The sequence below is a fragment of the Emys orbicularis genome, chromosome 5 (assembly GCF_028017835.1).
Source record: "Emys orbicularis isolate rEmyOrb1 chromosome 5, rEmyOrb1.hap1, whole genome shotgun sequence".
Taxonomy (NCBI): Eukaryota; Metazoa; Chordata; order Testudines; family Emydidae; genus Emys; species Emys orbicularis.
In genome coordinates, this window is record NC_088687.1 from 12109843 (window position 1) to 12137282 (window position 27440).

At 44.8% G+C, this 27440-nt stretch overlaps 1 protein-coding gene across 1 annotated transcript; it reads right to left on the minus strand.

The window, feature by feature from the left end:
• Positions 1 to 16975: 16975 nt before the first annotated feature.
• EPGN (epithelial mitogen) lies at positions 16976 to 27099 on the minus strand. Its single transcript, XM_065405651.1, has 5 exons — positions 27063 to 27099; positions 26436 to 26525; positions 18894 to 19011; positions 17776 to 17928; positions 16976 to 17027 (listed from the first exon to the last, which is right to left on the minus strand). Exons 1-5 carry the CDS (start codon positions 27097 to 27099, stop codon positions 16976 to 16978), a joined length of 450 nt encoding a protein of 149 aa, XP_065261723.1.
• Positions 27100 to 27440: the final 341 nt, after the last annotated feature.

Consider the following 27440-nt stretch of genomic DNA (forward strand, 5'->3'; position numbering starts at 1 on the left):
GCAGTAGTACATAGAGACCCCAAGATCAGGGTTCTACCCTGCTAGGCATTACACACACACACACACACACACACACACACACACACACACACACACACACACACACACACACACACACACACACGATGATCCCAGCCCCAATATCCTGGCCCAACTTACAATAGTATAGTGTCCTAACTCGACCCCTTTGGACATCTGTACTGGATCCATTATGTGTTAGCTGAGCTTTGTATTGCAAATATGTATCCACAGCATTCTCCCCTAGAAACAAGCAGCCAATTTAGCATAGGCTGTGGAATGCATACTAAAATTAGACATTTTTATATGGCTATGGAATGCATTTACCACATTTTATTATGTATTTGCATGCCAATAACCCATAACACTAAAAGTCATTGGGCATAGCAGAAATTACGCATGTGTGGCAGCAGATCTTTCAATTGCCTTTTTATTATCCGTCTCGATTGGTTTCCCTTTTGTCAATGACTATAACGTAAGGTGTATTGCTTTGGAGCATGGTTTGATACAGGAGTACGATAGCGTGGTGTTTTTTTAGGCTTACTGCAACAAGTTAATGTTTAATGGACGGACAAATCATTTTCCACTCCTATATGATAAGATGACTTAGCAAGAGCCGAGGGGTCGATGTCATTTTAAAATTATTTATTATTTATTAAATGCTAGGGATACATATGGACTTTGGTCCATATTTTATTATTGTTCCACCTGCTTCGAAATGGAAACTGCAAGCACTTTGCTAGACAGGTTGAAACACAGTTTAGTTTCGTGGCAGATACGGGTGTATGAGGTCACTTGTCGAGTTTCATTGGAGGGATGACGTGAAGAAAGGGTAAGGGCCACATTCTCAGCTTAGCTCCATCAAAGTCAATGGGCCAGATCCTCAGCGGATGTCAATGGAGCTAGGTCTATTTACATCACTAGAGCTATGCCAGCGGAAGACCTGGCTGTAAAATAACTGAATACGGAGAGAGACCTTTACAGAGACAACAATATTCCCAGGATGAAGATAACCCCTTTGCCAAATTTCAAGTCTTTGCTCCAAAGCATGAAGGGGCTAGAGCGTTTCGATGTTACAACGGTCAGAATATTTTTTAACATAGACAAAATACCGTATCTTCCCTAATCTCGTTTTTAGAAACAGCTGAACTGTTTTTGCTGAAACTTTCCAAAACAATTCAGCCAAAGTCAGACACCCACCATGGAAAGTTTCAGCCCAAATGGTTCAAGTTTGGCAAAGTTATAAGAACTGACACCAGGGTTATAGAATGGAAAGCGTTAGGCAACCTTAACTACAGGCATCACTGTCCGCTCTGCCTATAATGACAACTAGGGGGCAAAACGAAGAGTGCACACATATCTGAAAGGTGTAAACACCAAGGAGGCACAGTAATTATTTAGGGTGGTACATGGGTAACAGGACAGAATTAAGGAAGGGAGAACGTAAAGGCTGACTAGCAGGAATACCACCCTGCCCATTTCTCCTGATGGGAGGGGAGGTTGAATGGACCAGCAGTGGGATAAACAGCCACGCAGAAGGGAGGGAGAGAGGGAACACACATGCCTGAAGATGCTGGGTCTGGGCTCTTCCTTCTATCTGTGTGGCAAGAGACCACGCTGGCTTAACCAGGAGATCTTCAGTGATCTGAAACTCAAAAAAGAGCCCTACAAAAAGTGGAAGCTAGGTCAAATTACAAAGGATGAATATAAACAAATTATGTAGGGACAAAATTAGAAAAGCCGAGGCATAAAATGAAAGTAAACTAGCTAGAGACATAAAGGGTAACAAGAAAACTTTAGAACTTTTACATTAGAAGCAAGAGGAAGACCAAGAACAGGGTAGGCCCACTACTCAATGAGGGGGGGGGGAAACAGTAACAGAAAATGTGGAAATGGCAGAAGGGCTAAATGACTTTTTTGTTTCAGTTTTCACCAAAAAGGTTAATGGCAATTGGACGTCTAACATAGTGAATGCCAGAGAAAATGAGGTAGGATCAGAGACTAAAATAGGGAAAGAATAAGTTAAAAATTACTTAGACAAGTTAGATATCTTCAAGCCACCAGGGCCTGATGAAATACATGCTAAAATATTGCAGGAGCTGACTGAGGAGATATCTGAGCCATTAGTAATTATCTTTGAAAAGTTATAGAAGATGGGAAACATTCTAGAGGCCTGGAAAAGGGCAAATATAGTGCCAATCTATAAAAAGGGAAATAAGGACAACCCGGGGAATTACAGACCAGTCAGCTTAACTCCAGTACCCGGAAAGATAATGGAGCAAATAATTAAGCAATCAATTTGCAAACACCTAGAAGATAATGAGGTGATAAGTAACAGTCAGCGTGGATTTATCAAGAACAAATTGTGTCAAACCAACCTGATAGCTTTCTTTGACAGGGTAACAAGCCTTGTGGATGGGGGGAAGTGGTAGAGGTGGTATATTTTGACTTTAGTAAGGCTTTTGATACGGTCTTCCATGACCTTCTCATAAACAAACTAGATAAACGTCTAAACCTAGATAGAGCTACTATGAAATGGGTGCATAACTGGTTGAAAAACCGTTCCCAGAGAGTAATCATCAGTGGTTCACAGTCATGCTGGAAGGACATAACAGTGGGGTCCCTCAGGGATCAGTTCTGGGTCCGGTTCTGTTCAATATCTTCATGATAATGGTATAGAGAATACCATAGGGAAGTGGTAGAGGTGGTATATTTTGACTTTAGTAAGGCTTTTGATACGGTCTTCCATGACCTTCTCATAAACAAACTAGATAAACGTCTAAACCTAGATAGAGCTACTATGAAATGGGTGCATAACTGGTTGAAAAACCGTTCCCAGAGAGTAATCATCAGTGGTTCACAGTCATGCTGGAAGGACATAACAGTGGGGTCCCTCAGGGATCAGTTCTGGGTCCGGTTCTGTTCAATATCTTCATGATAATGGTATAGAGAATACACTTATAAAGTTTGCAGACGATACCAAGTTGGGAGGGATTACAAGTGCTTTGGAGGATAGGATTAAAATTCAAAATGATTGGGACAAACTGGAGAAATGGTCTGAAGTAAATAGGATGAAATTCAATTAAGGACAAATGCAAAATACTCCACTTAGGAAGGAAAAATCAGTTGCACACATACAAAATGGGAAATGACTGCCTAGGAAGGAGTACTGCGGAAAGTGATCTGGGTGTTATAGTGGATTTCAAGCTAAATATGAGTCAGCAGTGTAACACTGTTGTAAAAAAAGCAAACATAATTCTGGGATGTATTAGCAGGAGCGTTGTAAGCAAGACACGAGAAGTAATTCTTCCGCTCTACTCCGCGCTGATTAGGCCTTAGCTGGAGTATTGTGTCCAGTTCTGGGCGCCACATTTCAGGAAAGATGTGGACAAATTGGAGAAAGTCCAGAGCAGAGCAACAAAAATGATTAATGGTCTCGAAAACATGACCTATGAGGGAAGATTGAAAACATTTGGTTTGTTTAGTCTGGAGAAGAGAAGACTGAGAGGGGGCATGATAACAGTTTTCAAATACATAAAAGGTTATTACCAGGAGGAGGGAGTTCGATTGTTCTTGTTAGCCTCTGAGGATAGCACAAGAAGCAATGGGCTTAAATCGCAGCATGGGGGACTTAGGTTGGACATTAGGAAAAACTTCCTAACTGTCAGGGTGGTTAAGCACTGGAATAAATTGCCTAGGGAGGTTGTGGAATCTCCGTCATTGGAGGTTTTTCAGAGCAGGTTGGACAAACACCTCTCAGGGATGGTCTAGATAATACTTAGTCCTGCGAGGAGTTCAGGGGACTGGACTAGATGACATCTCAAGGTCCCTTCCAGTCCTATGGTTGTATGATTGTATTTACTGAAAGTTAGGCTGAGATTTCACAAAGCACTTCATGCTAGCCTATCCCTGTTCCCATTGAAGTCAACAGGAGTTTTATTATTGCCTTCAGCAGGGCAGAGTTAGGCCAGTATTGAGTGCTTGTGAAAATCTCAGCCTCATGTACAGTTTATTTTAAAAAAATTCTCCGTAAAGATAGGTTTTTAACTGGCCAAATCCCCCAAATACTTGGTTTTAAAAAAAGAAAGAAAAGAAAAGCTCAGACTAAAACCTTACAGAATGCCTAATGCATGGCCTTCCATCCTGCAGCTCACCTGTGCTGAATACAAACCCTGAAGCATTAAAGAGTGATAGCATCAGAACAACTGCCATAGATCTTAGCAGGAGGACATATGCTTCCCTCTGCTACGGTGAGCAGAGGCGTGTCACAGGCGGTGGAAGCTGGCCAGGGGGTCACTGAAGGGTGAAGCAGTAACACTATGGCATGTTCTGTCCTTCCTCCTCACCCTGCAGAACCCTCTCTGCTCTTCATTCCACAGGGGTACGGCTCAGCTTTTTAGAAGGGCGTGCAGGGTTCAGGGCCAGGGTGAGGCTACTGTCTGCAGCATTGTCCCACTGCATAGCCATGGAGATTTCCTCATTAGAGACAAAGTGGACCTAGTACATTTCCCTGTGCAGACAGACCTCTGCCCTTGGTGGGGATGCTTTGGAGCAGCCATAGAAGGATGGCTGTGGAAGTAGCCGTGCTGCCATAGGGGATGGGAGCTCTGGAGCAGCGGGGCTTTTCCCTGCTTCTCACTGCCATCCTGAGAGATCCATAGGATTTCTTTGAAGCTCTCAGGACAGCGCCGTATTTGGAGAGTCACCCCCCTGACCTGGCTCACTCTCACCCTTTGAAATGATTACGGGGAAGTAGGATGGAATTTGCTGGCTCCAGCACAGGTTTTCATGCATAGGGAAGCATCCGGCCCACAGCCTCAATGGAGAACATTTTTGTGACTCTAATCTTGATGGAAAAGCAGATAGAGAGGGAGGAAAGAATTTAGGAGGTTTTACTGAAGAGCCTGCGGGAAAAGAACCATTCGGCTTACGTACTTTCAGAAATGCCTGTGTGTGAAAGTATTGAGTGTGTGACTAGGAAAAAAGTCAAGACAGGTACTAACGAGGCAGCGGGAGGGAGGCCAGGTGAGCAACAGAATTTCCTGTTGTCAGCATCTTTAGACATCCTTCTTTCATTGTGGCTGTATTTTCTGTATGCTGGTCAATTCCAACAATCCAAGACGACCGATTGGGGGGTTGTGATGAAGGCTCGGTAGACTACTCAGCTGTGACTCGTGCAAGTGTATTTGTGGCACTGTTGTAGCCAGATATCGGGGAGACAAAGTTGATGAGGTAATATCTTTTATTGGACCAACTTCTGCTGGTGAAAGAGACAAACTCTCGGGCGACACAGCGCTCTTCTTCAAGAACAGCTTTGACTGGAAACCAGGGAGCAACCACATTTTAGCCTGTGTTTATCTGTAATACATGCACAGGAAATTGCCCACGTAATATCCAAAGTGTGAGTGGAAGAAGCAACCAACAAGCAGTGCCTTAAAATGGGTGACTTCTGGTGTGAGTGGGAATTGGGACCAAATCCAGCTTGTCTTCCTCCAGCCAGCTCTTTGGTGATGATGCGAGCACACCACCACAAACAAACCTCAAAGCGAGGGGGGCAGGCAACTGTTTCTCCTTTTAAAAATAATCCAGAAACCATAAACATACTGCTGGATTGTTTAGTAGTAGAGGCCAGCTCTGCAACTGATGGAAATCTGCCCAGATCTCATTGACTTCAATGGAGCTACGTCAATTGACACCAAGTGAGGAGCTGTCTCTTGAATTTTTATTCTGTCCCTAAGTGCTCAGTGTTGCTCTCATTGACTTCAATGGTACCAGAGCAATCCTTGAATGAGTATGTGGAAGGCTCATTAAGAACAGCGCACTTTAGCCAGCAGCCCAGCCACAACTAATCGCACTCAACTGGATACTTAGTATGTTCAGTGGTTAGAACATAAGAACGGCCATACTAGGTCTGACCAAAGGTCCATCTAGCCCAGTATCCAGTCTTTCAATGCCAGGTGCCCCAGAGGGAATGAACAGAACAGGTAATCATCAAGTGATCCATCCCGTCGCCCATTCCCATCTTCTGGCAAACAGAGGCTAGGGACACCATCCCTGCCCATCCTGGCTAATAGCCACTGATGGACCTATCCTTCATGAACTTATCTAGTTCTTTTTTGAACTCTGTTATACTCTTGGCCTTCACAACATCCTCTGGCAAGGAGTTCCACAGGTTGACTATGCGTTGTGTAAAGAAATACTTCTTTTTGTTTGTTTTAAACCGGCTGCCTAGTTCTTGTGTTATGAGGAGTAAATAACACTTCCTTATTTACTTTCTGCACACCAGTCATGATTTTATAGACCTGTATCATATCCCCCCTTAGTCGTCTCTTTTCCATGCTGAAAAGTCCTAGTCTTTTTAATCTCTCCTCATATCTTTCAAATCTTTACAATTTTGCCTAAGAACCGTGACTGCAAATCTGATGGTAACATTTATTAATGGAAACCAATTATAAAGATTTTAACAGCCACCCCTGTACCAGTGACAGCCATTACACAGCCTTAGATTTTGCTCTTATTTCTGCATAAGGATCTGACCCTGATTTCAATGGAAGGATCAGGCCCATGGTAAACAAATACCATCCTGCCTGCCACGCTGGGACTTTAGACTTAGTTATTTTCCTTGTTGGGAGGGAAATAGTGGAACAGAAACCTGGATACTTGCCAGATCCTCCGCTGGTGAAAATAAACACATCTCTGCTGACTGTAATGGAACTACACCTATGTACAACTTCAGGGGATCTGGACCAATATGTACCCCAGTCCTGTTCACCTAGACAAAGCCAGTGAAAAGACCTCAAAACCTCACAGAGACAAGTCCCCTTTGAGAGCTCCAGTTAGAACACCTGCAAGGGTGCCTTTACCGACAGTCTCTCTCTCTCCCTCGGCCTGGCTGCGTCTACACTAAAAGTTGTCAGTGATTCTCCCACTGGTGCAGCTAAAGCAGACAGGGCATAGATGTTTTTAACCACTGAGTCACATGAGCCTGCTCAGAGCGGGGTCTAGATGTCTGGGTTGTGACAAGGCATTGTATCCTGACACTGTCTCCATCAGCTAACACCATAGGCAGGGCCCTACCAGCGGCAGACAAGAGTGGAGAATTTCTGAAGGACACACAAATGCAGACAAGGCCTTGGCAGCCTGCTTCCAGCCCTATGTCCCTGGGTGTCCTGATAGCCACCCTCAAACGCATACGCAGACCCAGAAATTCACAAAGACGTCAGCAAAATGCATGTCCCGTTGTCCAGCTCCCCAGGCGTGTGATTCAGGGATAACAGTCCCTCACCTCCTCCACTGCATGGTCAGCTTGTCTCCGCTCATCCAGCCCCCTCTTGGAGTTTGGCTGGTGCCCATTCTGACTTGCTTACAAAGGGGGGCCCCATTCACACAAGTGGATCCTCCCTGCAACATAAAGCTGCAGGAGCTACCTGATTAGTCCTCTCTCCCATCTACTGGTTGCCTAGCTACCATTAAGCTTTGCACTATTAACCCCTGGGAGGGGCCCTGGAAGGTGTGTCATATCCAAATCTTCTACTGGCCCATATTAGGCAGCTCAAGAATTCAATAAAATGCAGCTCATTATTGTCTTGCCATAACAATAGGAGACAAATACACTTTCTTATCTCTAGGTAGTTCTATTTAAATACTTCACCATAACGTAATTAGCTTTGCCTGGGTTAGTCATACACATCTAGGAAGCAGCGTCCTTCCTCTTCTTAATTATTGCAGCCCTGGCTGTTATATTTTTCTACATTTCCTAGCTAGCTAGATTCATCTTTCCACAGCCTCCTAGAATATGAATTATTTGGACTGATTTCTGTTTCTTTTAAAAACGGTGCTAAGCGGCGCTTCTGCCACATGGTGCACTGCGAAGGAGAAAGGTGCAGAACTCCCTAACCAAGGGCCAGCAGTAATCTGGCTCCAGTTCCGGGGAGTGGAAAGGCTGGACAGCTAACACAGCCAGCAGTGATAGCTACTCCAGAGGGGGAATTTCTAGGCAGATCTGTGGTCCTACCTGCACTGCACACTGGATAGCTGTGCTTGTGTGTTGGACACAGGTGTAGCAAGGCAGCCTTCCCTGCATTCTCCCTGCCTCTAAATATACCTTTCAAAGGCAGAATACTTACAGGCACTGCTGCCTCTCTATCCCCAGCATTGGTCAGCTTTGCAAGAGCCATATCTGAGCCCTTCGTCTCTCGATATTGTACTAACCTGGTGAGCTTTGCTGAGTACTGATAATTTATTTCAGTCCTTAAGCACTAAATTCTGCCCTTTGATACTGCATCATGGCCGATCCAACACCCGTTGAACTTAATGGAAAGACTCCCATTGATTTTAAATGGGTGTTGGGCGGGGCTCCTAAACCCCAATTCAGTAAAGCACTTAGGCACACGCTTAAGTTTAAGCACATCCTGAAATCCAACTGAATTCAACAGGATTTAAACACATGCTTAGCTTTAAGCATGTACTTAAGGGCTTCCATTAATCAGGGTTGAATTACGTAAGACATTTGAACTCCAAAAGTTGAGCTATTCTGGGGTGCTATGTATCACCAAGCAAAGGCGGACACTTCTTTGTAAAAGGGAGAAGGCACTGAAAGATGAACAGGTTTCTAACTTTAAAATCATGTGCTTAATTTCCTTTGAACTTGAAAAGAAAAGAAAAGAAAAGAAAAGAAAAGAAAAGAAAAGAAAAGAAAAGAAAAGAAAAGAAATCCACCCTTGAGAGACAGACATTTCTGGCCAAAAGAAGGGGGCTTTGTGTGTATCAAAGTTAAAGGAAGTCAAAAATCATATTTGATAATCTATGAACAGTTAAACTTGCAACCTATTATGAAGCCAAAGCAGATAATTGTGAACATCTTGTCTGATCTCTTGTAGAATACAAGGCATAGGACTTCCCTGAATTAATTTCTATTTGAACTAGAATGTGTAGTTTAGAAAAACATCCAATACAGAGATGTTTGCTCTATAATATCACTGCATGTCTCAACATCCAGCACAAAAGACTAAAGATCCATGACAAACCACTGTGACACTAAAGTAGAAATTCAGATTTGCTTTAAACACACAGGGTGAAATACATCCCCCTGTTTTGTGACCCTTTTGTGTTTGCTCCCCATGAACCTCTGAGTTTTGCTGGAATCAATGTTTGCAGAAATCAAATTTGAACATCACATGTCAGTATTTGTGCTGGAAGTGCTTATATGCTCATCTAATCAGGGAACAGAAAATACTATTGGACTTCTCTGACCAGTCATGACTAAGACACATGGCTTGACCTTTAAATATCAAGTATTAAATGTGCACAGTGAACTATTCGCAATTCACCCATTGAGCAAAAGAAGGGGAAAAAAGATGAATAGATATGAATAATGAACATGAGGAAATCACAATCTGTTTGAGAACATTCATCAGATAAATTTATCACAAAGTCTTAATTGCGAAAATTGTTGTGAACCTCAACGTTTAAGTATTGGCCTGAAGCAAAACCTCAGATCTGGACATCTCTGAACTTTGTGTGGGTTAGGAATTCAACTGTGAATCCACATGAGAATTCCACAGATGGCCCAATCTCTATAATGGGGCAAACGAAAACCTCAGATGGAACCCCCCCTGGAATCTGGAGCAGTAAGACACATCTAAACTCACTCTCTAAGCCCGCCTCTAATTCTTATGAAGGATGGGCATTTAAAATAGTCCGTATTCCAATTTGTGTTCGAGATTCTTAACCAACAAACGCAATGAATGAGTCTCACAAGCTAAACTGCCAGGGCCCCAGTCTCGCAATGAGAACAATGGTGTCCACATGGAATTGATTGCAGGCTTGGGACCGTAATGCTTTGGGAGAAAGGGGAAAGGGGTAGAGTGAAATGAACTAGAAGGACAAGAGAAGGATAAATCCCAGGTCTCTTGAAGCCTTTCATACTCGAAATACCTGCCATTTGACATCCTTTCTGTGACTTTGTTTATCAACTTACTTGCAGTCCCAAGAAGGCAGCAACTATCACAAGAATGCTGAGAATTTTGTTTTCGCCTCTTTTAAGAAAATGCCTTCACTGGACACTTCAAATTCCTGTTTGTCCCGCCAAGACCTCCACAATGCTCATGGGGGTGAGCTGCAACATTGGTGACCAGGGGGTGTAGGACCAGATTTATTTTGCCTTTCTTTTCAGGCCCTTACACTACCCTGACCTCTCCTGCAGTGGCTAATGAAAGAGCAGAGCCTTAACGCTGCAGTATGCCCTGGACTGGGCGGCAGGGGGCCTGGATTCTGGTCCTAACTCTGCCATTGTGTAACTCTGATCATGTTACTTCCCCTCTCTGTGTGTCTGTTCCCCCCCTCCCATCCTTCGTCCATCTTGTCTACTGAGACAGTAAGCGCTTTGGGCGTACAGCACCTAGCACGAGGGGACCTCGGTCATGATTGGGGCGTCTAGGGGCTGCCGTAATCGTCATTCTGCTGGGTGCGTCTCTCCTGCAGAATGCACTCAGCGTTCAACCAAGCTGACAACCCGGAGATAGCAGCCTCCTCCCTGTGACTCAGGGAGTATTCCAGCTCCTCCAGGTTCATGCTAATAGGCCTTGCTCACATTGAATTCAGAGAGAGTAGAATCCGGTCCAGAAAGTAGTCATAGGACAAGATTTTATTGCTGCCATGGTAATTAATGACTGTTTACACTGAACTCTTAATGAGCAATCCCTTTTTAAACCTGGGTTGGGAAGGAGTCCCAAATGATTGACCTAGTACAATAGGGACCTCTACAGGTGTCTCCCTCTTGATATCAACAAGGACAATAACATGCTGGGAGTGGGATGTGACCAAACAGACAAACGCAAACGCCAAAACGAGACGCTGTGAACACAGGGGACAGATGAAGTTCAGAGCTCTCAGATCCATATCAGCCTTGCAGAGCATAGGACTGTATGTGTACTGCATACTGATAATGTTACTAACCTGTGCATAAACAGCGAGGAGTCCGGTGGCACCTTAAAGACTAATAGATTTATTTGGGCATAAGCTTTCGTGGGTTAAAAACCCACTTCTTCAGATGCATGGAGTGAAAATTACAGATACAGGCATGAATATACTGGCACATGAAGAGAAGGGAGTTACCTCACAAGTGGAGAACCAGTGCTGACAAGGCCAATTCAGTCAGGGTGGATGTGGTCCACTCCCAAGAATTGATGAGGAGGTGTCAATACCAAGAGAGGGAAAATTGCTTTTGTCATGAGCCAGCCACTCCCAGTCCCTATTCAAGCCCAACTTAATGGTGTTAAGTTTGCAAATGAATTGTAGCTCTGCAGTTTCTCTTTGAAGTCTGTGTTTGAAGTTTTTTTGTAGCAGGATGGCTACTTTTAAATCTGTTATTGAATGTCCAGGGAGATTGAAGTGTTCTCCTACTGGCTTTTGTATGTTACCATTCCTGATGTCTGATTTGTGTCCATTTATCCTTTTACGTAGAGACTGGCCAATGTACATGGCAGAGGGGCATTGCTGGCACATGATGGCATATATCACATTAGTAGATGTGCAGGTGAATAAGCCCCTGATGGTCTGGCTGGTGTGGTTGGGTCCTATAATGGTGTCGCTAGAGTAGATATGGGGACAGAGAAGGCAACGGGGTTTGTTACAGGGACTGGTACCTGGGTTAGTGTTTCTGTGGTGTGGTGTGTAGTTGCTGGTGAGTATTTGCTTCAGGTTGGGGGCTGTCTGTAAGTGAGGATTGGCCTACCTCCCAAGGTCTGTGAGAGTAGGGAATCGTTTTCCAGGATAGGTTGTAGATCGTTGATGATGTGCTGGAGAGGTTTTAGCCGGGGGCTGTACGTGATGGCCAGTGGTGTTCTGTTATTGTCCTTGTTGGGCCTGTCCTGACTTCAAAGAGAAACTGCAGAGCTACAATTCATTTGTGAACTTAACACCGTCAATTTGGGCTTGACTAGGGACTGGGAGTGGCTGGCTCACTACAAAAGCAATTTTTGCTCTCTTGGTATTGACACCTCCTCATCAATTCTTGGGAGTGGACCACATCCACCCTGACTGAATTGGCCTTCAACATTGGTTCTCCACTTGTAAGGTAACTCCCTTCTCTTCATGTGCCAATATATATTTATTCCTGTATCTGTAATTTTCACTCCATGCATCTGAAGAAGTGGATTTTTATGCCCAAATAAATCTGTTACTCTTTAAGGTGCCACCAGACTCCTCATTTTTGTGTGTGGTTACAGACTAACATGGCTACTACCCCTCTGTAGTACTTCTAACCTGGGCGTGCTACTTGGCCAAGACCAGGATTAGTGAAACATAACCAATTACTGCTCTGTTTTTTCCCCTTCATTACTTTTTCGTGCTTACTTATTAGGGGCCAACCCAGCCATCCTAACTCACTTCATGTAGCTCCTTTCTGTGGGAGTGGCCCTTGAAATCAATGGAACTACTTGAGGAGCAGGGTTCTACTCAAGGGGAGTAAGGGTGGCACAATCCAGCCATCAGGTTATTTAGCTAGACCGCTCAAATGATAATTTTGACATATCCTTCCAATTTGTCATGACATTTCCCTGGGAACGGTTACACAGACAAATACCAAGTTTTAACGTGATGATGCAGACTTCAGATGTATATTAAAAAAGGGTATTTGCTCGTGGTCTTCCAACACTGCTTGCCCTTGAGAGTGATAGCCTGTTTCCTTCTTACCCCTTCTCTTCTGCCTTTTGTGAACTACTGTTAGTGCGTAATACAAATATTTTACCGTAATTCCACTAAGAAACTCACTATCAGTGGAAAAGAAGGATGGTCCAGTAGGTAGGGCACCAGCCAAGGACTCAGAAGATCTGGGTTCAATTCTTGGCTCTGCTAGAGACTCCCTGTGGGACCTTGGCACCTCTGAAGCCCTTTTAAAAAATTGGCATCACATTAGCTCTCCTCCAGTCATTTGGTACAGAAGCTGATTTGAATGATAGGTTACAAAGCACAGTTAGTAGTTCTGCAATTTCACATTTGAGTTCCTTCAGAACTCTTGGGTGAATCCCATCTGGTCTTGGTGACTTATTACTGTTTAGTTTATCAATTTGTTTCAAAACCTCCTCTAATGACGCCTCAATCTGCGACTTTCCAAGGAAATAAAGGAACGTGGAGTGATCATCGCTAACAGTGATGGCCACCCAGCAAGGGACGCGTGTTAGAACTCCAGTGAGCTGGGCATGCCTTTCCGAGAAAGGCAAGCTTCCCCAGAGGGAGGAGAGGAACAAAGCTAGTCCTCTTGACTCCTGAACTAAGCTAATTTAACTGACAAGCAAACTACAGTATCTAAAACTAAACTAGCAATGAGGCAAAAAAAACTTTTAGACAAGGCATGCTCAAGGCAGACACTCTTAAGCACCATCTCAAGCCAACGTGGTCGAGAAGGAACTGAGGGTGTTTCACCTGAGCAGCCCTACATAACCTCGGTGCTTGGCACAAGGTGGCATAGGGAGCATGAGAGGGCTGAATGGACACTGCTAATGGAAGTCTGCGATCAAAGGCATGTGGGGCACACGTGCACCTAAAGTGGGGCATCCAGAGGGGGACATATCTCGGAAGAGAACCTGTGGAGGCTCTTCAGGAAGTTAGGCAAATTAGGCAGCAACATAGCAGTTCTTTGGGGAGTGCCAGCCCAAAAGCAGCTGGCACTCCCCAAAGAACTGGTAGCAAAGGCCCAGCATGGCTGACTCCATGAAGGAATCTCTTGCAGCATGGACTTCCTTAGTGGGGTCACTGAGTCACCTGCTCACCCAGTACCTAGTGTGACACATTTGTCTCCAATGCCTCAGAGGCACAGGGAGCCTGGTGCGATACCTTGGATTAGCAGTGACAACCCCTTTTCTCCCCCATTGGCTGCGTCTCGGGAGCAATCTGTACATCGTCCCCTCCACCAATCACCTTTACCTGTGTCACCGACACCAGATGTGGGCCAGGTCAGCGTCCCTGCCCAGTCGCCCAAGTCACAGCACTTAATGGTGAGGGTGTGATCTCTGGAGGCCTCAAAGTCACCCACTGAAAGGGCAGTGGAGAAATAAAGCGGGGGCACCGCCTCTCTCCTTCTCTGCTCTTTCCCATTTCATTTCCCTTTTCCTTCTGTCCCAGATTCGCTTATACGATCAATATCTAACCTACAACACTCACTTGTCTGGTGTTTCTTTTACTGATCTTTTCCTCCATCAGCAGAAGCCTCAGATGTTCTGCCTAGGCAGCCTCTCCAGTGCTGCCCTGGCACCGGAGAGGAACCTGGAAGAGAGACTAACAATTTGGGTGTGCCCTGATCATGCCTCCATTTCAGGCCACACAATCAGCTTAGCCATCTTCCTGCCCACTTTGCTCATACACTACGCCATACTCACAAAACACAAGAATCAGGTGTGCACATCGTTAGGCACCTTATGTGCCTTGACACCCCCTTTGAACATTAATTATGCACCCTGTTAAGTACTTACTTGGCCACTTAGCCAAGTCAGCTGCTCACCCTAATGGGCTTCAAAAATTGCAGCCAGGATGTTAAAACAAACAAAAACACGTCTCTCTGTGTAAACCTTTTAAGGTTATAAGTTGCTGATGTTCATACCCACAAAACATGTGCCCTTCAAACAACTCGTTAATGTATGTCTATATTCTGGCACGCGGCAATTCTGTGCACAGACAGAATCACATGCAATCTGCATAATGTGTGTGCACATAAAGATCATTGCTGGGTAAAGAGACACCCAAAAAACCTGAAGTCTTCCTCCTTTGACCCATTAGACCATTGCCAGTTTCACAGGAGAAATCAGGATTGGTGAGAAAATGTCCAACCCACTGTCTCCAGGCTGAGCGTAAGTTTCTAACAGGTGCCTACGTGAAGCACCTGCCCAAATGATTTAATCGTTCCGTGCCAGATTTTGCTCTCATTACAAACGCATGAAGCCAAAGTAAGTTGATTCAAGCTGGTGAATTTACTCTGAGCGGAACAATTGAGAGAGGAGAAATTGTAAACGTGTAGAAGAAAGAAGTAAAGATAATGTAAGGGAACTGGGCTTATTTAGTCCGGAGAAGAGAAGAGTGAGGGGGGATTTGATAGCAGCCTTCAACTACCTGAAGGGGGTTCCAAAGAGGATGGAGCTCGGCTGTTCTCAGTGGTGGCAGATGACAGAACAAGGAGCAAAGGTCTCAAGTTGCAGTGGGGGACGTCTAGGTTGGATATTAGGAAAAACTATTTCACTAGGAGGGTGGTGAAGCACTGGAATGGGTTACCTAGGGAGGTGGTGGAATCTCCTTCCTTAGAGGTTTTTAAGGCCCAGCTTAACAAAGCCCTGGCTGGGATGATTTAGTTGGGGTTGGTCCTGCTTTGAGCAGGGGATTGGACTAGATGACCTCCTGAGGTCTCTTCCAACCCTGATATTCTATGATTCTATGATTAACTAGACAGCTAGAGAGTTTAATGAGGTTGACCTTGAGAAAAAGGAAAACCAAAACAATATACCTTAAGGCAGTGGTCCCCAACCTTTTTCGTCTGGTGGGTGCCAGATGACGAGCCACGGAGGACCGTGGCGGCAGACAAGCATCCGCTGAAATGCCGCCGACAAGCAGCAATGTCAATAGGCGTCGCCGTCGAAATGCCGCCGAGAAGCAGCTTCTCAGCGGCATTTCGGCAGATGCTCGTCCACCGGCCAGTACGCGGGCGCACTTAGATGCCCCGGTGGGCGCCATGGCGCCCGCGGGCACCACGTTGGGGACCCCTGCCTTAAGGAATGCTCGCTTCTAAACCTAGAGGAAATGGATGGTAATGCACCTAAGGTCAGCTCCTTGCCAATACATCCTTGCTATTGTATTCATTGTACATTGGCACTTCTAATCAAGCAGGGCATGTCATACTAGAGGACTTAGGGTCCAGTTTAAAAGGGGAAATGTGCATGTTGACCTATCTTACATATTTTGTTGTGAGCATTTCAATTCTTACTAATGACATTATATAAAAAAAACCACGACACGCATCACGTGGAAAAAGTGAATACACATAACAAGGGAGCCCGATTTTCAAAAGACAAATGATGTCCCCAAATTAGCGCTTACACAGTTAGGCACTGTTTCCCCATGGGTGTCTAAATGCAGCTGAAATCTGGATCCACCATGTGCAGCACCTGAAACGAAAACCCTTCTGAGCAATGTTGAAAATGATCAGCACCAGTATTCCAAAACTCACAGTTAGAAGCTGCAAAGTCTTTCAAGAGCCATTGTCCTCTGAATCTATTTTATTTCCCTATCTCAAGAACAAATCTCCCCATCTGAAGACATCTTGTGCACGAGAAGATGAAAAAGAAAGCACATAATATTAATCTGGCAGGTTGGAGCTGGGCATATTTCCTTTACCCATTTCATTCTTGTTTAAATGGTGATATACTACAAGGTCCATGAGAGTGAAGCCAGCTGGGTAGAACTGTATTAACGAGTCCTTATAACAAAATTGCAACTTCCATAGCAAGTAGAGTCTTGTTCCTCTTGTCCAGCAGTGCAAATCACTGGACAAGAAGATGCCTGACTGACAAGTCTGGGAGTGTGGGGAGCTGCTATGTGATGTACTGGAAGATCAAGGTTGTCCGGATGAACACTTTCATAGTACATTTGAGCTTTACTCTTCTCCAAACGTCAGGAGCCCTTTGTCCTCTAAGATCTCAGGGACTGCTCTCAGTCTCAATATTATTTTTCCAAAATCATCTGATCTTTATTCTTCTTAGATTTAATTCTATCTTTTTTCACTCACCCATTTCCCAGTGCAAAGCCTTTGCCGCCTTTGTCCATTGTGGCAATAGAAGCATATATTGCATTTAACCCACTTGAGAGATCCGCAGTATTCATGTCAGCGCAGACCCAGACTATAGGCCACTGGGAAACCAGAAGTGGGCTAGACTGACTACTTGCCTTTGGCAGCACGTGAACTCCATTCTTTGCCTCAGAGCGTTGAGAGACATAGTGTTGTCTTCCTCCATACAGAATGCCCTTCCCTGTTGAACAATCAAGGCTTGAAGTTACCATAAGCAGCTAAAAGAAGTCAGATCTCCACCCAAAAACAAATGAGCTGTAGTCCAACAACAGGGGAAGGATCCTCAGCCATGTCAATCCACTCAGATAAGTCCCCCAACAACCTTTATTAAAGCAACGAAGGCTTTTATCAAAATGAGTGAAGCCAGCCAGTTCTACAGGCGTGCCAGCTGTGTACCGGCTATTTGATTTCCATTGTCTCTGGTTATCAGTGGCACCTGCTAGTATTTTGTTGGCACTGGTAGTTCTTTCAACTAGGAACCTCCTGTAATTTACAGGAAAATCGGTAAGTATCCTATGTCAGATCTTCACATCGCTGTCTCCCTGGTTCAGACTTTGTACGGTGATTTCAACTTCCCGCACCTAAAATGGATAACCGATTTGTGAATTTAATCACACGATAGAACTGTAATGATGTAAACCGAGCCAAATCCTACTTGCCTAAGTCACATGAGCAGTCCCCATGAACTCAGTGCTGGTGGGCAGCTTCAGAATAATTTTACACGTTACCAATGCAGAAATAGAGGCACAGAGCAGTTCAGTGACTTGTCTAAGATCACGCAATAAGCGAGGGACAGACCCAGGAACAGATTCCTTAGCTCTCTGCTCTATCCACTCAGGCTAATATAATGCTCTTGCTTCCAGGTATTCTGAACAGTTTAGAAATTCACATAACAATTTTCATGCCCCAGAAAACACCATTTTCCATACCTCTTTCTTACATAGCAATAGATTAGAGCAATGATCCCACTCAGTAACATTCCAGCGCCAATTCCCACTGCAATATAGTGCTCATAAGAATTAAGCGCATACGAATTTAACGTCAAGTGTTCACATCTTTCTCCGTTGTAACCTGTCAGGCACCTAAAAAGAAAAAAAAAAAAAGAAAAATCCCCAAGAGTGTTCAGAAAATCTTAAATTGAAACTGTAAGATACCTATTACCTTTGATTCATTTTAAACACTTTGCAATTAAAATGGGGAAGGGAACTAAACTGGGGTGGGCAGATTCTCTTTTGCAGTTGGAACCCCGTCTGTCAGAAAGCTGCTGGATCCCGTGCGCTGCGAATTCCCCCTGACAGAGCGGGTAGTGAGAGAACAGTGCTCTGGTGATACCTACCTGTTGTAATGACCATTGGGCCCATAGACAGCCAAGAATAGCTCTAGAAAGCCCTGAAGTATGTCAGGGCCGGATTTGGTGCAGACCCACTCCCTGAATCCGGGAGCCCCTGCTAGCTCCTTTGTGGCCCCTGCCCAGCAGTCAAACAATGGGCACGGCTGTACATTTAACCCGTCGGCGTTAGATTTCAGCTCAATGCTGCAGTTCTGATAGCAGAATGTGTCAAAAGCAGCTTCCAAGCGCTTCATCTTCTGCTTTCGCTTTCTCCAGTAAGCTTTAATTACCAAGAGTATGATGTTGTCACAGCTCCATTGTCTTGTTAATAAAGAACCTGAACTTGCATGATGCCTAACTTTAAATATGGAGATAAACCTATCTCATAGAACTGGAAGGGACCCTGAAAGGTCATTGAGTCCAGCCCCCTGCCTTCACTAGCAGGACCAAGTACTGATTTTGCCCCAGATCCCTAAATGGCCCTGTCAAGGATTGAACTCACAACCCTGGGTTTAGCAGGCCAATGCTCAAACTACTGAGCTATCCCAGTGCATAGGTCGCACTGGCTTCTGTGGATCTACTCAGATGTTAAACTTATGCCCGGGTACAGATCAGATTGTAGGTTGGGATAAATGTTATGTGTAACATACACAGGAAAACAAATATAAACTCGTCTACTTCTCCAAGAGTGTCTGTTTAAACATTCAGTGTATTTACCTGCATATGGGTTTCTTGAGTTCACTGTGAAAAGCACAAAGGCCATTAATACAATAACTTTTGTGTTCTTCAAGACAGGATTGCATAAGCTTCAGAGCAATAGGTTCCTCTGTGTAGTCTATTGGGAAAGACGTAGGGGAGGAGGAAAAGTTACATTTGAAGAAATAAAAGGGTCTGAAAACAGTAATCACGTCATTTTGAAAAGTACGATCATTTACAAGAGAAAACCCCATTGCACACACGTTTAAGGTGATGTAAAATTTGCTGACCAATGGCGACACTGCCAACTAAAACAGAACGGAGACGCTGGACACCTTAGCATGGAGTTTTTCAAACACCAGTTTTAAATAAATAATTTCCTCTTAGTAAATGGGCAGAAGTTTAATGAATATGCTGGATTCATTCCAAGTTAATGTCAGCATAACACAGCCTGAAACCCAGCAGGATAGGAGCACAGGGGATTAGCAGGTTCAGGGAGCTGTAATTTACCTTGCTGTTAGCCACTGCTTCTGAATCTGGCCTAATGTGATTAATTTTTAATCAAAAGGACAAAACACCATTGCTTTAAGGCAGCTTGCCCGTAGTTTGTTCCCAACACTAGCAGCTAATTTTTTTACGTAAATGGCACAAATCAGGACCATTCTTCAGGATTGTGGATAGATCACTATTTGTTGCTAGAACGAGCCAGAAGCCAACAGTAATGGGTCGCGGGATGGAGGGGTGTGGTGGGGCAAAGGAAGGGAAGATGTCAAAGGCTTGCCGGTCGGAGGAAGTATTTGTTTGAACAGGTCTCCTGACTGCAGGAGTTATTGATTGGGTGGAATGGCCAATCCATGCCTGTTATTTCGGGGAATTGTTTTAGACATAGCCGAGTGAGTTCCTACCTGAATATTTCACAACACCGGCTTTCAGTCATGACCACAAGAAAAGCAAAAAACATGCAGGACAAGAACAACACCGCTTCCAAGTAACTAAAGTCTGGTATTGGTCTTTTGTCAAGCGGAAAGCTTCCCTCTGAGTACGTGCTGAAACAACGCTCCAGCAGGGCGCTCATGTTCTCTATGTCGTTGGAGGTGCCGTCAGAAATGTAAGCCCAACGTCCTGCCCTGACCACTTGTGGTCACTGACGATCCCATGACACATTTCTCAAGAGTGACATTATTAATCCCCCATTTCCTGACCAAATTCCAATCGGAGTCATTCCATTCTGCCTTGCTACATTTCCCCGTGCTCTGAGCTGGGTGAACTCTTCCTCTTCTCATCCTAGTCCAAACAGCTCTAGATGGCTCTTGTGTGCCAACGTATCGTAAACCACTTCTGTCTGCACTTCAGCGATGAGTCGAGTCATTCTGACATATAGAGGGCCTGATTCTGTCACCATTACTCAAGATGAGCAGCAGCTCCCTAAGGGAGTAGCCCCACTGCCATCCAAGATACTGTTCTGCTGAGAGGGACTGGAGATTGCATCAATCACGTACCTCTTTGAGACTGGATGCGAACTCACCCTTCAGTTAACAGGATGAGTTAATCAGAAGCCCCTCGACCGAAGACAAAAGGGGGTTGTGAACCCGCCCAGGAGTTTGGATTGAGCGGGCGGGGGAGAGCTTTGCTGAGAGAGAAAGCGTGGACCAGATGGCAGGCAGACACAGAGAGGCAGGCAGAGGCAAAAAGCAAGCCAGCCAAGCAGTAGCCAGAGAGTACAGTAGGGTTGCCACCCATCTGGGTTTTACCTGGACATCCTGGTTTTTGGCTTCGGTGTCCGGGTGCTACTTAGGATTGCCAGGTGCCCAGTTTTTGACCGGAAAGTCCGGTTGAAAAGGTGACCTGGCAGTGCCCAGTCAGATGTACCGACTGGACACCAAAAGTCCAGTTACCACAGGGAAGTTGGCGGCGCCAGGTCATTAACCCACACCAGCCCCTGCTCAGCTGGGGCAGGCAGGCTTGTTGTCAGGCTGCAGGAGCTCCCGTCCCAGCCCTGGAGCAAGGGGGGACCCAGCTGGGGAGGGAGGAAGGTGGAGATGATCCAGCGAGCGACAGGGGGAGGGAGGGAGGGAAGGGAGGGATGGGGGAGGGGCCTTGGGGGAAGAGGGAGAGAAGAGGGCGGGGCCTCAGGAGTCCCGTTACCAGCAATTAGAAAGATGACAACCCTAGAGTACAGTGTGACCCTGGAAAAAGCTACAGAGTATTTTGGGGTCTGTTGGCTAAAGAGGCTTGGGAGCTGTACGCTAAGAAGCCGCTTCCTGCTATTTAATGTTTTCTGCACTCACTCAGAGACACAGGACTTTGTACATTCTTTGTAAACAAAACTGCATCAGATAAATACCTGATATCACCAATTTCATCTCCCAGCTGAACATCCCCAGAGCTCCAAACTGCTGCTCAGGTCAAAAAGAGGCAAAGAGTACAACTCAACATGTGTATTGGCAGCAGCATCAAGCCTCAGGTTTGTTAAGTGCTTTGGTATTTTAGGGGACGAAAGGGCCCATAGACATTTATTCTTGAAATAAGTAGGTGGTTTATTCCTCCCTTTCAGGAAATGCTACTGGAGCGGGAAGAACCACCTTTTTTTAGGCGGTGAAGCCAAACTCTCTGCTGCTGTAACCACGGAAGTCAATGACTCTTGCTAGCAAAGAATTTGACCCTGTATCTAACAATCAGAGTAAAATGTCACACACTATGGGTACGTCTACACTACCCGCCGGATCGGCAGGTAGTGATCGATCTATCGGGGATCGATTTATCGCGTCTCGTCTAGACGTGATAAATCGATCCCCGAATGCGCTCCCCGTCGACTCCGGAACTCCACCGCTGCGAGAGGCGGAAGCGGAGTCGACGGGGGAGCGGCGGCCATCGATCCTGCGCGACGAGGATGCGAAGTACGTCAATCTAAGTCGATCTAAGATACGTCGACTTCAGCTACGCTATTCTCGTAGCTGAAGTCGCGTATCTTAGATCGATTCCCCCCCCCAGTGTAGACCAGGCTTATAAGCCATACCCATGTTAACAGAGGCTGGCCTAGCAATCAAGTGACAGTACAACAAAGCGGAGTCAGCTGAGGAGGGCCGGGCTGTGCAGACAATGCACTCAGAACCTGGATTGCGGGAGCATTTGGGTAGGTCTACACTGCAATTAGACACCCGGAACTGGCCCAGCCCACAAGCCCAAGTCAGCTGGCATGGGCCCGCTGCGGGTGATGTAGACATACCCTTTCTGTCACTCCGTAGCAACTCTTGCGGCTGACTCAGAGGGTAGTGCACTTAAGACATGTGACTCCTTTGAGGAAAAAAGAGTATAAAAATCAAGCAAATTAAATTACTGTTGGGATTCCTTAATTAACGCTTAGAGAAGCAACGCTGCTAGACAGAGTAGTCAAAACTCTGCTCCATGGGCTTGAGTAGGATGGTGAACCAGAGGGGTCTCCAGGCAGCCGAGACCTTGTTTCGGGGGAATCCGAGACAGACCAGAGGGCTGAAAAGAACAGATCTGGAAGGAAGAAGTTGTCTATAAAATTGGTAACCACCTTCTCTGTTTGCCAAGCAGGAACTGCGTGAGGCTAGTGCAGGGCCTGTTTGTGTATGTTTGTGGAAGAGAGACTCGTTAAGGGGAATAGGAGTACTTGTGGCATCTTAGAGACTAACAAATTTATTTGAGCATAAGCTTTCGTGGGTTACAGCCCACTCCATCGGATGCATGTGAAGTGGGCTGTAGCCCACGAAAGCTTATGCTCAAAGAAATTTGTTAGTCTCTAAGGTGCCACAAGTACTCCTGTTCTTTTTGCAGATACAGACTAACACGGCTGCTACTCTCAAACCTATTAAGGGGAATGTAATGTATAGCTCTTAATGTCTAACACAGGAGTTATGTGCTTGATATAACCCTTTACCGCTTGTGTAATTCCTTCTCAACAAACTGCTTTGCATTGAAAATAATGACTGTGGACCTTTTTCACTGGTGTGACAGTAATCTGGTCTGCCAGGAGCCAGTAAAGATCCATTTCAGGGGTAGTAGCACCCCCTGTTGTCAACACTGGGGAGGTAGGATTATTCTGCTAAATATATTTCACTTAAAGCCATGGTATAATGGTTAAAATAAATTAAAAACATATCATTAAAATTTGCTAATCTACATAGAAAAAAGCACAAAATCTCCCACGGTCAGAATAAAACTGTAATATTTTCACTCCCCACAAAAAAAACCTTCCTGGTTTTGTATGGAAGTACCATAGCAAGTTGCCAAAAGGTGGCAGCATTCCATTTTCATAGGATGAAAGTACAAAATAGCTGTATCAGACCTCATTGTTATTCTAAATACATTTAAAACAGGAATGAAAACAGGCCTAGAAAATGTTTTGAGACAAAGCTTGGAGAGAAAAATCTTGTAATTCAAGGGCCCAGTCCTACAGTAATGTTTCACACACACACACACACACACACACACACACACACACACACACACACACACACACACACACAGCCCCCACTGACATCGTTGGAAGTTTTGTCTAACTAAGGGCTGCAAGCTCAGATCTCAAATCCAGACCCCAAAATTAAAAGCGCTAAATACTGTAACACTACAATTTAAGAGGAATTACATTCAAATGAATTATAAAATCTGAAACAAAAAGAAAAACTTTTTTTCTAATCACATACGGAGACAATTCTACTAATTTAAATATCGTATTATCCACCTAGATACTAGATAAGCTGTTTAAAGAGCACATAGTGATACTGACCTTTGCAAAGCATTTTGTGCTCTATCAATGAAAAGCATCATATAAGAGCCAGGTATTAGTTCCCATTTGCCCTTTAAGTCATGTGAAGAAAATATGCAGTATAAGCATGCATATAGATGGAGGTTTGCCACATGCGAGTCATACAAAGAGGTGAATTTGACCTGATCTGACATGAAATCAAAATAATGGATAACTGAAGGATTGGTCATGACAAAACTGACAGATTTTACAGTTTGACGCAGAATGACAGAGCTGGTATAAAAGAAAAACTAAGTGTATATGTTATATAGTTACCATATGTACCAGCACACACACACACACACACACACACGTGCACGCGCATCCACATGCAAAATATCCAAAAAACACTGTGAGTGCCAGAGGTAGATTTGTATAAACTACAAATGCCCAGCCTTAGCTCCAGACTGCAATACACTTAATAGAAATTGCATCAGACAGAGATCCGTCATTTCTTCTGCATTATCTTTGATGCATATTGCCCCATTTCTGAGCAGGTGAGAACTAATCATCCCCAGGGATGCAGGTAAATGTGTCAAAGAACTTATCGGACCGCTGTGTGACAGCTGATCCATCAGGGGGCTATTTGGAATAGGCTGTGCAAAACACACCAGAAGTTGGCTGGTGGGCCTGCACAGGTGCTTTTCCCTGCTTTTGAGAGTAGTATATTCACCCTCAGTTCCTGGCACTCAGCTGATGACGCTGAGTATGTAGATTTTCATCCGTGATCCAGCTCTTCTAACTCTTTCCCAGTTCTGTCCCACTCTGAGTAAAACAAGACCCTTCCTATCTCCCCAATTCCTTCCTGCCGAACATTGGAAGACGTCCCCCTCAGGCAGGAAGAAATTCTCATATTCCCTATCAACTTCCAGGCAGCTGCCAGCCCAGCCTCCCATCTCTCCATGTTGTTTCTTTCCTCCCGCTGACCTTGCCACTCAAGGTGACCCACCAGCCCCTAATTTTTGCAGTTGAGGATGACTGTATACGACATGCAGACTAGGGAAGGAGGAAGGTTCCTGGCTGATGGGTGTGGGACTCAGCTCACTCTTGCCTGGATCCACTATCCCAGAGGATAGTGCCATTTCCAACCTGGCATTCGCTTGGGAGTTAATTAATTTCCTAAGGGTTTGTTATTAACATGCTTTAATTATGAGCTTCCTTACTTCAGTATTTAATGACTGTTCCACCTGCCTAGAAATGGAAGCTGCAAGAATGGAGTGAAAGGATGTGGCCAGTTTCACACAAGAGTCTTTAAACACTTCCTTCCACCCCGAAGTCCAGTCTTCCAACTCTTAAAGGGTTACAGTTTTTAAAAGCAGAGGACTCCGATGAAGTGGGTTTTAGTCCACGAAAGCTTATGCCCAAATAAATTTCTTAGTCTCTAAGGTGCCACAAGGACTCCTTGTTGTTTTTGCTGATACAGATTAACACGGCTACAGCTCTGATACTTATATCTGCAAACCCAATGTGTAATTGCATGCCTGTATTTGTGAGCAATTGTTAAAGCCACCGTCTTGCTGACTGCAAATATCCATTTTATATCCGTAACGACAGCAAGTGCACATTGAGGTGGTATAGCTGCCCATGTGGCTTTGTTCATGCAAGTGAACCTCTCATTTGTAAAAATCTGGCCCATAATAAATTCTCTCTCTCTAGTACAACCAGTATTTCAGACAGCAAGGCTAGTCAATGAATCACAACATAAATGTCTACAGCCCTGTGACACCAAAGAGCACCATTTTTTCTTCTTTATCCAATGCTGGAAGAACACCCATGTCACAGAGAAACACTCTAGGCCACATCATGGGCTCCATCTACATCAGGGGAGGGCAAAGTACGGCCCACCAGCTGTTTTAATCTGGCCCTTGAGCTCCTGTTGGGGAGCGGGGTCTGGGGCTTGCCCCACTCCGGTGCTCCTGCCGGGGAGCAGGGTCGGGGGCCACTTCACGCGGCTCCCGGAAGCAGCGGCATGGCCCCCCTCAGGCTCCTACGCATAGGGGCAGCCAGGAGGCTCTGCTCTGAACACTGCCCCCACAGCTCTCATTTGCCGGGAACCACGGCCAATGGGAACTGCAGGGGTGGTGCCTGCGGATGAGGCAGTGTGCAGAGCTGCCTGGCCGCGCCTCCGCGTAGGAGCCGCAGAAGGGACATGCTGCTGCTTCTGGAAGCCGCTTGAGGTAAGCGCCGCCTGGAGCCTGCACCCCTGCGCCCCAACCCCCTGCCCCAGCCCTGATCCCCCTCCTACACCCCAAACTCATCCCCAGCCCCACCCCAGAGCCCTTCCCCCTCCTGCATAACTTGGGATAAGTATCAACAGAGGGGAAATTATTTTTTCGTAGTGACCCAGCCACTGCCAGTCACTACAAAAAATAATTTTCCCTCTGTTGATACTCACCCCTTCTTGTCAACTGTTGGGAATTGGCCTTGTTAGCACTGACAACTCCACTTGTTAAGGCAACTCCCATCTTTTCATGTGCTGTATATTTATACCTGCTACTGTATTTTCCACTCCATGCATCCGATGAAGTGGGTTATATCCCACGAAAGCCTATGCCCAAATAATTTGTTAGTCTCTAAAGTGCCACAAGGACTCCTTGTTTTTACTGATACAGACTAACAGGGCTACCCCTCTGAAACTAGTAGAGAAATGTTCGCATTACAATAAACGCTACCATTTGACTAAAGGACAGTCACGTTAAGAGTAGTTATCAATTCAGCTACACTCAGTAGATAGGATTTTTTTTCAGTCTACAAATGCTTATTTGAGACAATACAGAGCAGAGCAGAAATACCTTCTGTGTTGTTTTTTGCCCAGCTATTCCATATGTCTGTGGTTAGCGACGAAACAGTAATAGCGGCCTCTTCACCCAGCGCTACCATTGCTGTATAATGCAAACACATATTGGCTTTAGCAGGAAAACACTTTTGCATGAAGCTTATTTCATCTGTACAAATGTGTCCATTAAATGGACTGCTGAATGCCTAAACTTAAATAATGAGGATTTCTTTTTATTATGTTCTTGCCTCTTTGAATTCCTTTTGTCACAACTTAGTTATGACGGTGGGGAACAGAAAACGAGCTACTGTTTGTATAGTCTCAGAATACATATCCATGTTGTTATAAATCCCATTGTAATTACTTGATATTGTACACAATACAGTTCATTATAACATGCTATATAAGGCATATCTACTGATAGATACTCTTTAAAATGATTCGAAATGAAATCATATCTATCCAAAAATTCAGTGAAGTCAGAAACTATTGAAACTAATTTTGTTTCTGAATTCCTTTGAGCTTTTTGGATTTTTTTCCCCACTGCTTATTACAGAAAATATGAGTGAACTTTTCTTAAACAAATGTATAAATACAAAACCCTATGTCTATAAGACACCAATAAAAACCCCAATAAACCTACCTCTTAGCAAAATATATATTAGCATTCCAAATGCCATATCTAGCAGCAGATTAACAGCGTTTTCTTCTCTTCTTTCCAGAGAGCTGGGTTGTTCTGCTTACCTGTGCCTTCCTTGCACTTATATACCGTAAAGCGTCGCCTGCTGTTCTGACCAATAAAAAAAAAAAAAACGTGCATCTGGCAACAACCTAAAGCCTCAGGGCAACCACACATTCATTTAGGAAACTATCATTATCTAGCAATCTGTTCGGGTTTTCTTTTGAAACACCCGTTTCCTATTACCTGTAGGCATAATTGTGCATGCAAGGACACTGTTTTATGGAGAAACCTGGTATCTGTCAAAGCAGAGTAACAAGATACAATGAAGCAAAAGTCAGT